Source organism: Ursus arctos, unplaced genomic scaffold (genome assembly GCF_023065955.2).
Source record: "Ursus arctos isolate Adak ecotype North America unplaced genomic scaffold, UrsArc2.0 scaffold_3, whole genome shotgun sequence".
In the NCBI taxonomy this organism is placed as follows: domain Eukaryota; kingdom Metazoa; phylum Chordata; class Mammalia; order Carnivora; family Ursidae; genus Ursus; species Ursus arctos.
In genome coordinates this window covers 55,575,000-55,588,280 of record NW_026622985.1, presented here as the reverse complement: position 1 = coordinate 55,588,280, position 13,281 = coordinate 55,575,000, and the positions used below count along the sequence as shown (strand labels likewise).

The 13,281-nt window shown below is 39.7% G+C and overlaps 1 protein-coding gene across 1 annotated transcript in view; it reads left to right on the top strand.

Moving 5' to 3' along the window:
* The first annotated feature begins 850 nt into the window (after nucleotides 1–850).
* HIBADH (3-hydroxyisobutyrate dehydrogenase) overlaps nucleotides 851–13,281 on the top strand; it is a 101,679-nt gene continuing 89,248 nt past the window's right edge. The window contains exons 1-2 of the mRNA XM_026508373.4: nucleotides 851–1,196; nucleotides 11,737–11,897. Coding sequence (XP_026364158.1) covers nucleotides 1,106–1,196; nucleotides 11,737–11,897 — 252 coding nt within the window. The 5' untranslated portion in view covers nucleotides 851–1,105. The remainder of the gene's footprint in view (nucleotides 1,197–11,736; nucleotides 11,898–13,281) is intronic.

The window sequence follows — 13,281 nt, the reverse complement described above, 5'->3', positions numbered from 1 at the left end:
CAATTGAATAAGTAGAATGAATGGGGGGGGGGGGTGGACACCTTGGGATTTCTATTGCCCTAGACACTCCTCCCTGTTTTTCCTCCTATACTACCTTGTTGCAAAGGTTGCAAATCTTGCTTTGGACTGCACAGGGCTAACAACGCTTTGATGGGGTCAGCGCAGATGGGAAGCCCTGCAATTATTGCCAAAGGGTCCAGCGATTCAAACATGTACACTAAGCACAGACAGAAGAATGAATCTCTCTGACACACATACATATAGACTATTTTTTTGGATTTTCATTTCTCCTTAGTTTTTGCTTATAAAATGCAGAATTTTCAAACATTAGAGAAATATATGTTGGAATAGAGTTCCTAGTAATTCTTGTTCCTAGTAACCAACTTGTTTTCCTACTGTTTTTCAAATTTATTTAACTGTTGTGTTAAATAAAATGAAATGAATTTCAAAGTTATTACATTTACGGTAGATTTCTGTTGTTTTTCAATGAACAGACGTTAAAAATACAAATACTAACATTAGGAGATCCACGTATTATTGAAGTTAATTATGGGTCCCTATATTTAGACTAGGAATTTCTGCTTTTGCATAAAAATTCACAGCAGCTGCTGCGAACCAAAGTTTTGTTCTTGTCTGCACGGAGGCAGCACAGGCAGTTACACCCTCCAAGGGGGCGGTTCTGGAGGGTCAGGCGCTCGTTGGAGTCGGTCTTGAGTGGCAGCCACCGCCTCCCGCACACCCGCTGCGTTTTGATAAACAAGGAGACTCCCGCCTGCAGACGCTAGGCGAGGGAGGAGCTTTGGGGCGGGGCCATGGCTCTTGAGGTGGGTGGGGTTCGAAAAGGCTTCCTATTGGTGGTTAGCGAAGTGCGGGGACCCGAGAATCCTGATTGGTCTGGTCCCCTATCCTTAAGGGAACTGACGACCCCTGTCTCTCCGCGTCGCGCTCCTCCCCTCGTCGGTGGGTGCCCGCCCCGAGCTGCAGAGCGCGTGCGCGCGCGGCCCCACGCCGCGGTGGTTCCCGCCCGCTCCGTGGCGCACACTCGCAGTCAGTGGGTGAGCCGGGAGCCGCGGAGGTCACCGCGGGGAGGCGGGGCGGGGGCAGCATGGCAGCCTCCTTACGGCTCCGTGGAGCCGCCTCCGGCCTCCGGTATTGGAGCCGCCGGCAGCGCCCGGCAGCGGCCAGCCTTGCAGCGGGTAAGGACCTCTTGCTTTCTCCCCCCGTCCCTCCGGCAGCCCGCTTCTCGCGCCCTGACGGCCGAAAAGATGTTTTCACGGGAGGCGCTGCGCTTGGGTCGGGGCTTAAAACCCCCAATTTTGGCTCGTCCCAAGGCCAGGCCTCTTCTGCGGCTACCTCTCGCACAGCTAGGGCTTCCCCCCCATCAACCCCGCCCGGGATCCAGATGAATGGCTTTCAGCGTCTTTTTCGGGACTTAGGAAGGGGTGGGAAGAGCTTGGGGTACGGGAGGATTATTTGGCTCCGGGGCGTGCTTCTCTGGAATTAGGGCTCCGAGGACAACTGGAGGGCCCAACCCCAGGGGCGACCCGGCACCTATCACTGCAACTCCTAGGCTTACATCGCTGGCTGACCTTTCAACGCCCCCAGGGATGCACCCTGGTGGGCGTGCCATGGGGCCGCGGGGCTTGATTTTTGTTTAACCACTTTAATCGCGTAGGATGGTCTTACACGAGTGGTCGTCTATACAAACCAGGTGACAAGTCATTCCAGCAAAGTTTTAAGTCACCCTTAACCAGCAAGGCGTGCCTCCTCCGTCCCCATTTCTTTGTAACTGCTACCTGAAGACGGCACTTCTGTCAGATTATTAACCAAGACACTTTCAGCGACCTCAAAATTGTGCCTGAACCTATCCTGTTCCTCCCCGCATACCATTGTAAGTTATGGAAGCCAACCATCGATTTAGGAAGAGGCAGCTTTTAGATCCAGAGATCTAATCTTTCTCATTTTTCCGATGAAGAACCTGAGGCCCCTTGGATGAGTGAATTAGGGTATCCCATCAGGATCTAGAAAGTAGTTCTTGATTCTTCCTCATTCCTGCAGTTTCTACTACACCAGCATTCCTCTTTAATTGAAACATTGATTTATGGGGACATTGCCTTTGTTTTCTTGTGAAAGTTGGAAAGTTGTAACAATGCACTATTGAGCAGTTTCATACTCAGGATTTTTTTTAAAGCCTTAGTATTAATATTTTTCTGATCACGTAAAAAAATACCAGGCTGGGAATTTAGTGCTTAATAGCTTCCCTTCCTCCCGCTCAGTAATACCTAAGCAGAACAGTGAATTTCCTCTCTGGCTTAGGCTCCATGTGATGCAAGAGAACAGATGTCTGCTACACAATCACAGTAACAAGATACAAACTCAGAGAATCTGCTAAACTTGAGTGTAACCACTATTTGAGCTACATGTAGATTGAGCTACAAAAAATACCTCCCACTTTAGAGATACTTAAATCTGTTAGTCACTTTCCCAGTACTAAATGTAGCACTGGTTTTCACATGAATGTGCTATTGTTTCAGTGTTGATTAGCCAGGGAAGACATATGTGCTATTTAGTGGTTTTACAAGGTGTTCTAATGATATTTTAATGTACCTTGGATGTACCCATTAGAGTTATGAAAGTTCTTTCAATTCATGCTGGAAGGGCCTGAGGCCCAAGACTATCATAGTTGCCTCTCAGTTGTACCTCACAGTGCTGGTTAGACTACTTTGGCATATAATCCTGTTCTTTGGGTTCTTTGACCCAAAGATGTATGGTTATGGATTTATGATAAATTTTAAATATTTCATTTTGTGATGATTGCTTAAAACACTTCAACAATTGTTTTTACTTGGTGGAATTGTTTAAATGTTTCTGTGAATTTTAGTTTACTAAATTTGCTTTTGCATTAACTTTTTTTTGGCGTTGGAATCTTAAAAAATAAAAAATTACGTGCAGATCTAGAGTCTAGGGACAGAAAGAACCATGTTCAAATAGTAACATTATTTAGTGTTCTGAATTCTGTGGGATATTTGTCTCCAGCGTATGTTTAGGGTGTTTATATCATATGGGTGATACTATTATAAAGATCCATACAATTTATTTACTTAAAAAAAAAGAGAGAGAGACCTAAAGGTTGCCGGTTAATAGCATACCTTAATTTTAAAATATTAAAAGCATCAAAAAGAAAAAAATATTAAACTACACATATATTATTATTTCATCACCTTTTATTAAAAAGTTTTGTATTTTATCTTAAAAGGTAATTAGAGTTAGTTTAGACTTCTTTAAACTGGCAAGAGAAAATCTGTAATTTTAGGCCCTTTGTATTCATTGTGGCTCATCAACATGTACATGGAAAAATAATTTGTATCATATCATCTTAAAATGACCACCCAAAGGTGGAGTGGGAAAATTAACCAGAATCATGTACAGAGATGGGAATAACATTTTATTATGGCCCTTTTTGTGTATATGAAATCTACTTTCAAAGCAAAGCATAGTACAAATAAAATACGTGGCATTTTCCCCCTTAACATTAGCCTCTAGGGTTGCACATGAAGCTCTGAAAAGCTGCATATGGTCCTTGGACCAGAAGTTGACCTTAGACTTGTGAAATTACATAGCGAGAATATTTCTTTCTCTCTCTCTCTCTCTTTTTTAAAGATTTTATTAATTTATTTGACAGAGAGAGAGACAGCAGGAGAGGGAACACAAGCAGGGGGAGTGGAAGAGGGAGAAGCAGGCTTCCTGCTGAGCGGGGAGCCTGATGATCTGAGCAGAAATCAGACGCGCCTAACGACAGCCACCCAGGTGCCCCGAGAATATTTATTTCTAAAATAACTTGACTCAAGCAATAAAGGCCTTTGTAGAGTAAGTCACCACCCTTAGTTTGGTAATTCTTAGTATTAAAGCAGATAGAATAGTTATGACATAATAGGATAAAATAGGATAAAAGTTGTGTATACAATATAATCTGAACATAGTGAGAAGATGCATTTAAAAGACTGGAAGGGCTATGCAAAATGCTAATAGTGATTAGTTCTGTGTAGTGAGATTAACTTTTTCCCTTATGACGGTACTTTTTCATATTTTCCGGTTTTCTACAATTTTTACATTTTGATATTTAGAGTAGCCTGGTTATTGGCAGCACTGCATGTTACCAAGGTATGGATAACTTTGCCCCTATCTCACTGGAGAAAAAGGACATAACCTATACATTTACATCTATAGCTTTAGAAACTAATTTTGCTACATTTTCTAGCTAGTTTCTTTACCAGTCAACCAGTGTCACCTTTGTATTGTGTTGACTGATTGCCTGCCAGCTAGATTTTAGCTATCATCCGATTCTATTCCTATGCATTAATGTGTGTGACTTACTTAAAGGAAATATATTAAGTTTGAAGCTTTTAGTGTCATAATTCTATTATACTTATTTGAATTTCTGCCTCTTTGGGAGCATATTCTTTATTGTCCAAGCACTCCTGATGCTTCACCTTATATAAGAACTCTATTTCCTCAGAGAGCGTCTTCTAAAATACGCTCTATTCCTTTTTCTAACACTGTGGCTCTTCTTACCCGCTGGACAAAATGGGCGTTTGGCATAGGATTTGTACCCCCGTACTTCTTCTTAACTACTGATAGTAAAAGTAGCAAATACTTAATGACCTATCATGTGCCGGGCACTGCTCGGCCTTTATGTGTATTATCTCAAGGAGTCCTTAAGTACCTTTGAGTAACCTGAAGTAGTGACTCTTGTTGATAAAACTTAATGTCTAGGGAAGTCAAGTAACTTGTTAGTTCAAGGGTATACATCTAAGAAGTGACCTTGCCTGGATAGGAACCTAGGTCTTGTATATAGCCATCTTTCAGAGAAGTTCTGAAATATCACCATCAGTAAAAACTCTCTTCTCTTTTGACATTAAATCATCCAGTTATACTACCCTTTCTCTTTCTTTGCCACAAGCAAAAATGAAATGAAGAGAGCAACTGAGCCCATCATTAAAAGACTGTCTTCGTTGACTTTCATATTAGCCCCTCCAAAGCTGGGCCTCAACTTTAACAACTAACATCACCACTCTACTTCAGCTCTTCCAAGATCTCATTGCTAGGGCTTGCTATACTGCCAACATTTCGAAAGCTGAACTAGCCTTCTAGTTAATATTATACCACTCCTTGCCCCCATTTTGTTAACCAATGTGCTGTATATCAACGTCATTACGCTTGGTCCTTTGGCCCCATGTTTCCCCCCTGCCAAATACATAGACATAGTTTTCTGCTCTCTCATTTCATTAAGTCCCTCTCTAGGTTTGTCTGTATCCAGCTCAGACCTCAGACTAATTTATAATCAGGAATTTCAGTGATGTTTTTGATAGCATTCTAGTATTTTTTCTCCCTCCTGCTCTTGTTTTGGGTAACTTCTATTGTCTGTGGTCTGTGTTCCTTCTGGCTGCCACTTAAGTAATGTTACTACTGAGAGTCAAGGAAATTTGCTGATTAGATAAAATCCTTTTGTTAATCTCTAGTTCATTCCTTGTTACATATTTAGATTACCCACAGCATTTCCAAATCATTTACTTAGGGCTGCCAGTCTGTGGAACCTGTCAGCTGTAGAGAGATGGCATTACCATGATTGGTTTAGGTTATTTGGAACTTACCTCTGGGTCTGGGAAGAAGGGATATTGGAGCGTCAACCTGCAATGTTTAATGGTTGTGAATCCACTTTGCTGGATCCGCTTTATCACTGTCTTTAATCACCGTCTTTACTCTGTGATTGCTTCAGAACTGACTTTATCCCCATCTATGTACACTTGATGACAGCTCTCTCCAGTTAAGTCATTCACTCATGTAACATTAGTAAACATTCAATGCCAATTCATGTATTTTATTATACAAGTAGTTACAAAAGTTATATGCACATGGTAAAAACTCAAAAGGTTATAAAAAAGTCTTTTCTCTAACTCTGACCCGTCAGTCCAACTCTTTAGATGTAACTACTGTTTCTTATGTATTCTTACAGAAATTCAGTAAAATTTAATGCATAGGTATTCTTTTCTCTCTCTTTTTTTTTAAAGATTTTATTTATTTATTTATTTATTTATTTGACAGAGATAAAGACAGCCAGCGAGAGAGGTAACACAAGCAGGGGTAGTGGGAGAGGAAGAAGCAGGCTCCCAGCAGAGGAGCCTGATGGGGGGCTCGATCCTAGAATGCTGGGATCATGCCCTGAGCCGAAGGCAGACGCTTAATGACTGAGCCACCCAGGCGCCCCTCTTTTTTCTTTATACACTATATGTTATATATAATGCTCTTCATCTTGCTTTTTTTCACTTAATAACTTATCCTGGAGATTTTTTTCATTATACTTCTAGCCACCCAGGTGCCCCTCTTGTTTATTCTATAAACATGTTGACTTTTTAAAAACAGCTTTATTGCAATACAGTTGACTTATGATAAACTATACATATTTAAAGCATATAATTTGGGGTGCCTGGGTGGCTCAGTCAGTTAAACGTCTGCCTTTGGTTCAGGGCATGATCCTGGGGTTCTGGGATTGAGCCCCATGCGGGGCTCCCTGCTCAGCATGGAGTCTGCTTCTCCCTCTCCCTTTGCCCCTCCCTCCACTCCTGCACTCGCTGTCTTTCTCAAATAAATCAAATTAAAAAAAATAAAGCATACAATTTGATGAGTTTGACATATGTATATACCTGTGAAACCATCACCACAATCAAGATTGTGAACATATCCAACACACCTCCAAATTTCTTCCTGCCCCTTCACATTCACAAATACTTGTAATTATGTATTTTTACACTGGATATAGATTCCTACCTTGACAGTTGTTGTTTCGGTACTTTAAAGATGATGCTCTACTCCATTCTCATTTGCTTTGTTTCTGACAAGAAGTCTGCCTTATCTTTGCTCCTCTGTATGCTTTTGAGCATTTTGGCCATATTGTATCTTGGTATAGTTGTGTCTATGTTTCTTGTGTTGGGGCTCACTGAGCTTCTTGGATGTGTATGGTGGGGGGTTTATGGTTTTCATCAAATTTGGACATTTGTGGCTATAATTCCTTCATATATTTTTTTCAGTCTCTACTTCTCTCTTCTCTCATTTGATGACTCCAGTTAAATGTGTATTTGGCTAGTTGAAGCTGTCTCACGGCTCACTCATGTTGTTTTTATTCTTTAAGTTCTTTCTTCTCTCTATGCATGTTGTTTTGGATAGTTTCTATTGCTATGTCTTTAAGAGCACTAATCCTTTCTTCTGCAGTATCTATTCTGCTTTTAATCCAGTGTGATTTTCATCTTACACATGGTTGTTTTCATCTTATTAAATTCAGTTTTGGGTCTTTTTTTGGGTATCTTTCATATCTCTACTTTTGGAACATAACTACAGTTATTATAGCTTTTAATATCCTTGGGCCCTAATTTTAATATCTTAGTCGGTTCGAAGTTGGTCTCTTCTTTTTGACCTCTAAATGTTGACATTCCCTTCAGCTTTGTTCTTCAGTCTCTTTTACTCTCATTTGGCAATTTTATCAACTGCCACAATTTCGGTTCTCACCTTAAAGCAGATTGTTACCAAATATGTGTCTTTTTTTTTCATCCTATCTCTGAGGAGATCCTAATTGGTTATAATATTTCTAAGTCTGGGGACAGCTTTCAGCTCACCGACAGTTCACAGTTACTTTATTTAAAACGGAGATAGCTCTCTTTCTCGATTTCTCCACTTAGGTTATTGATAGCATGCTATTGTCTTTGATCTTTCCCTTATTTTAGCCCACAGTCCAATCTATTGCTATGTCCTTTTACTTCTGCCTTTGAAATATTTTTCATATCTGTCTTTTCTAAGACCACCACCTTTTATTAACTCTGACCTTAATTATGAACTGAATGTTTGCTCCCCCCCCCCCACATGTTGAAATCCTAACCCCCACTGCAGTGGTATTAGGAGGTGGGGCCTTTGGGAAGTAATTAGGTTATGAGGGTGGAGCCCTCACAAATGGGATTAGTATCCTTATAAAAAGAGACAGGAGAACTTGCCCTCTTGTTCTCTGCTCTCCACCATGTGAGGATGGCCAAGAAGATGGCCATATACATGCCAGGAAGTGGGTTCTCACCAGACACTGGATCTGTTGCCACATTCATCTTGGATTTCCCAGCTTCCAGAGGTGTGGGATATAAATGTTTGTTGTTAAGCCACTCAGACTATGGTATGTTTGTGATAGCACCTCAAATGGGCAAAGAGAGACCTACGGTAGTATTACTGTTACTTTTATATTAGTCTTTATATTAGTCTCAGTGGTTTATTTTTGTTGTTAGTCTTGCCTGAGGAGACATCTAGAAAAATGTTGGTAAGGCTGATGATGTCAAAGAGATTGCTGCCTGCAGCAATACCTCTTCCTTACAAAATATAGTCAGATTGTTTAGCATGCTTCCCAGTCTTCCACATTATGGTTGCATTGTTTCTTCTTTCTTCTTCTTTTTTTTAAGATCTGTCCATCCATGTTAGAGAGAGCATGCAGTGGGGAGGGGCAGAGAGAGAATCTCAAGCAGACTCCCTGCTGAGTGTGGAGCCAGTGGCAGGGCTCGATCCCCCAACCCTGAGATCCTGACCTGAGCTGAAATCAAGAGGTGGATGCTTAACTGACTGAGCCACCCAGGCGCCCACGTTGTTTCTTTGTCTGCATTCATGTTGTTTTGTTTCTTTGTGCATCCTCTAGGAAGAATGAAGGGCAGTGTCATGTAGTGGTTAAAAGTGAAGAGCTTGGCGTCAGATTGATTGGATTTGAATCTTGGCATTGCAGTTTACTGTTGTCTTGGGCATTTTATTTAAATTCACTAAGTGTCCGGGCGCCTGGGTGGCTCAGTCGTTAAGCGTCTGCCTTCGGCTCAGGGCATGATCCCAGGGTCCTGGGATCGAGCCCCGCATGGGGCTCCCTGCTCTGCTGGGAGCCTGCTTCTTCCTCTCCCACTCCCCTGCTTGTGTTCCCTCTCTTGCTGGCTGTCTCTCTGTCAAATAAATAAATAAAATATTTAAAAATAAATAAATAAATAAATAAATTCACTAAGTGTCAAGGCTCTCAGCTGAAAGGAGGCTTAATGATAGGATATGATGACAGTGCTATTTATAAAGTGCTTAGTAAGTATCTGGCATGTAGTAAAAATTGCCAAGAATAATTTTTACTGTTATTTATTTTTTCTTGGCTTTCCTATTTCCTTGCATATACTCCTGTTCTTTTTTATATGGAGTTCCCTTCCTTCGTACTCTTTTCCATTTGAAATCCTGGTATACTCAGGTCACATGCTACCTTCTTTAAATGCTTAAACCAGATGAATTTTCCTTTATGTCAGCATTGTTTTTTATAATTTATCTTCAACTTTCTTGTATTAGTATTTGTGTACATAGTTTATTTCCTTTTGGATTTTAAGCTTGTTGACAGCAAGGACTATATGTTGTTGTGTCTTCTGTGGCATCTGGCATGGTACATAATGGTTGCTTCATATTTGTTGAATGTGTGAATGAATTGTGGTTCTACCTTGCCATACTTACTGTTTGACCTAGAGAGAGTTGCTTATTAAATTAACTGTTTTTAAATCACAGTCTTCCTAATTTCTAATGTTTTTAGTTAAATGATACCTTTCCGAGCTTAATACCATACTCTGGTACAATAGTTATTAGCATCATTAATTATTAGTGCTAGAGTTCTCTGACAAAGGATGCTTCTCATTCTGTTTAATGTTGTAGCATTTCAATTAGGTGTCATTTCTCTGTTACTGAACCCCTTGCGGACCAGAAAGTCAGACACAGGACTCCTATTATACCGACGGTGTTAAACTTAGCACTGGTAAGGTGATGTTGCAAAGGATGACACCCATATTTAATAGAAATGTTAGAGTCAATCATCAAGTTTAAAGGAATTAAATATGTTTCTAACCCAAGAAGACCTCTGTGTCTTTTTTTTTTTTTTGTCTTTTTTTTTTAAGATTTTAAGTAATCTCTACATCCAACATGGGGCTCAAACTCACAACCCTGAGATCAAGAATTGCACACTGCACCGCTTCCGCTTCACCAACTGAGCCAGCCAGGCACCCCAGAAGATCTTTCTTTCTTTCTTTTTTTAAATTTAAATTCAGTTAATTAACATATAATGTATTGTTTATTTCAGGGATACAGGTCTGTGATTCATTAGTCTTCTATAATACCCAATGCTCATTACCAACGTATACCCTCCCCAATGTCCATCACCCAGTTACCCCATCCCTCCACCCACTCCCCTCCAGCAACCCTCAGTTTGTTTCCTATGATTAAGAGTCTCTTATGGTTTTTCTTCCTCAAGACCTCTATTTCTTAAGCTTTAGGGCTTCAAATAATTTGCTTTTAGGAAATCTCACTGCATTTAAATTAAATTCAAGGAAGAGCAGGGATCCATCAGTTGAGAGGATCTGAAACTTAAAAGGGTGACTGTGATTAGTTGGTGCACTGCACAGTTTTATAACTGGAGTCCTTGAAAGACAAAGGAAAAATAAAGCTTTCAGTGGCAGGGGAAGGGGCAAGTGGAGTTATTCTTTCGGTGGACTAGGAGCTTTTTGGAGGGCAAGGACTGTATGTATCTTGCTTATGTCTGTCTCTGGCTCTGTCATAGTACTTCATGCAGTAAATACTTGTTGAGTGGAGTTCTAAATCTAGAAACGAAGAAATGATGTTTAAGGTTATTTTCATGGCAATGCGAAGTCCCTTTGCTCTCTCTCGCAAAAAGCATTACTTTGCATTGCGTGCCCCAGTATGATTTCAAAAGCCTTCTGTGAAAAAGAAGAAAATCAAAAAAACCTGCATACAGCTTTTTAAGAACAATTCCTTTTTGTAAATGAAATGCCTCTTCTCTGAAAGTGCGTGGAGTTGTTATTAGCCCAAGGCACTGAAACTATTACCCTTGTCATTTAAAGCCCATAGAAGCATCCCTGTCTTCTCCCCTAGAGCCCAGTTTATAAACTGGTGACTTAGTTGGTCTAACATTTTACTAAGATGTTTTTTATACCATTGGAGGGGATGATTTCGATAAATATGGAGGTGGGAGGGTAAAAAACTTTTCCATTCTCGGACCTTGTCCAAGATATATGTTTTATTGAATATTTTCAGTTTGTCATACATATTATTACAGGAGATAATATAGATATGAAGAATCTATAGTACTTCACATAATAGGTAATGTACATAACATATTTTAGAAATTGTAACATTTTAAAATTTATTGTTAAAATGATAAAGGGATGTTACAGAGGTAGAAAACAGAAGAGATTACTTAAAATTGTATAGTTGTTTCCAGCAGATCTAAATAATTAGATGTTTGTACATGGTTGATGTCTTTAAATGTGAATAGATCATTAGTTTAAAACTAGCATTTTGGGGGCGCCTGGGTGGCACAGCGGTTAAGCGTCTGCCTTCAGCTCAGGGCGTGATCCCGGCGTTATGGGATCGAGCCCCACATCAGGCTCCTCTGCTATGAGCCTGCTTCTTCCTCTCCCACTCCCCCTGCTTGTGTTCCCTCTCTCGCTGGCTGTCTCTATCTCTGTCAAATAAATAAATAAAATCTTTATAAAAAAAATTAATAAAACTAGCATTTTGAAGGTTTTTTAAAAATAGAAGACATCTCAGGAACAATTGACTTAACTAATATTGAATGAATGTTTACAATAAGAGACGTCACTGCCCTTACTGAAAGTAATTTATTGAAATCAGTGTGTTCTAGGTCAATGGCTTCTAAGACTCCAGTTGGATTCATTGGACTGGGCAACATGGGGAATCCAATGGCAAAAAACCTCATGAAACATGGCTATCCACTCATTATTTATGATGTGTTCCCTGATGCATGCAAAGAGTTTCAAGATGCAGGTGAACAGGTAAGGCCTTTTCTTTAGATTTGTTCTAGATTTTGATGTTTAAAAATAAACATGACAACTGAGGAGTATACCCAATGGAATTATAAACCTATTTCATCGTTGATTTTATACATGTTATATATTTGTTGTTTTTTATATATATTACACATACAAGTGTATATCTATGTATTGTAGTTATTGTTAACTTTTATCCAACATTCATCTATGCAACAAAGATTGAGACAATCTATTCTTTGGCAGGTGACTGGGAACATTTCCCAGGTTGGGTCAAAGGGCTTGCTTTGGCTATGTATCAGTTTTCTGAGACAGTAACTTTACTGATTGCCCTGTGAAAGGAGGTAGTTTGGTGGAAATAGCTTCCCATGTTATTAAGAAGCACAATTTGTCTTAGGACAAGAATAGGCTGAGGGATAGGAAACTTAGTTTGAATCCCAGCTTAGATACTTACCTTCTTTCTTGCTGGGGGCAAGTTATTTCACCTCAGCTGTTTTCCTTGTCTGTAAAATGGGAAGGATGACAACACATGTCATTAGATTATGAAGCTTAAATGAGAATATATGTGAATGTCTTTCATAAATACTGTATGGCAGCACTTTGTGAATAAATACGTTATTGGCCATAAACCAGGAGACATGTAGTAGCACTGTGTGCCATAATGAAGTACAGAGCTGAGTTATGACAGATCTCTAGTGTTTTGTTTTTAGGCTATCATTCTTGTTTGAAGAATTTTTGGACTAAAGTATATCCTGTTAGATGATAGCATCTACTGGTCAGTTCCTGTTTGGATTTGTTAAACTTTATCAATAACTCACATGACAGGAGATCGTGTATTAGTAACTGAATTTAGAGTTTCATTTTTTTTGAGATATGAAGGAAATTCTGTGCAAGCTGTAGAGTGGTAACTAAGGGCTGAATCTGAATATAATCCCAGAATTGGAAGAGTTGTAAAAATTTCCTGAGAAATATAGAAAAAAGTGAGAAAAAAATAAAATTGAACAGCTCACTTGTGGATGACAGACTTGAAGTAAATACTAAGAAACGTAATGCCAAGTAAAGAGCAAGTTTAGGTTTCTAGAGGTTTCTACTGTAGTGTAGAATTTTTAGGGTAGAATTTCTGAATCCTACTGTATGTCTAGCAGCCCACCTAGTGCTGTGGAGAATAAAACAGGTTAAGTTGGGTGTGGTAGAGTGTTAGCCGTGTCTCAGGTGGCAAGACTAAATAATAGTACAAGGAAGTTTCTATTAAAATTGCATTTTGTCTCTAATAAAGTACTGAAGTAGTTTTTGAGGAGGAAAAAAATAATAATTGTTAAGAGTCACTTCATTCCTGATAGGGAACTATAACTGTTAAGAGTCCTTTCATTTCTCAGAGGAACTATAAAAA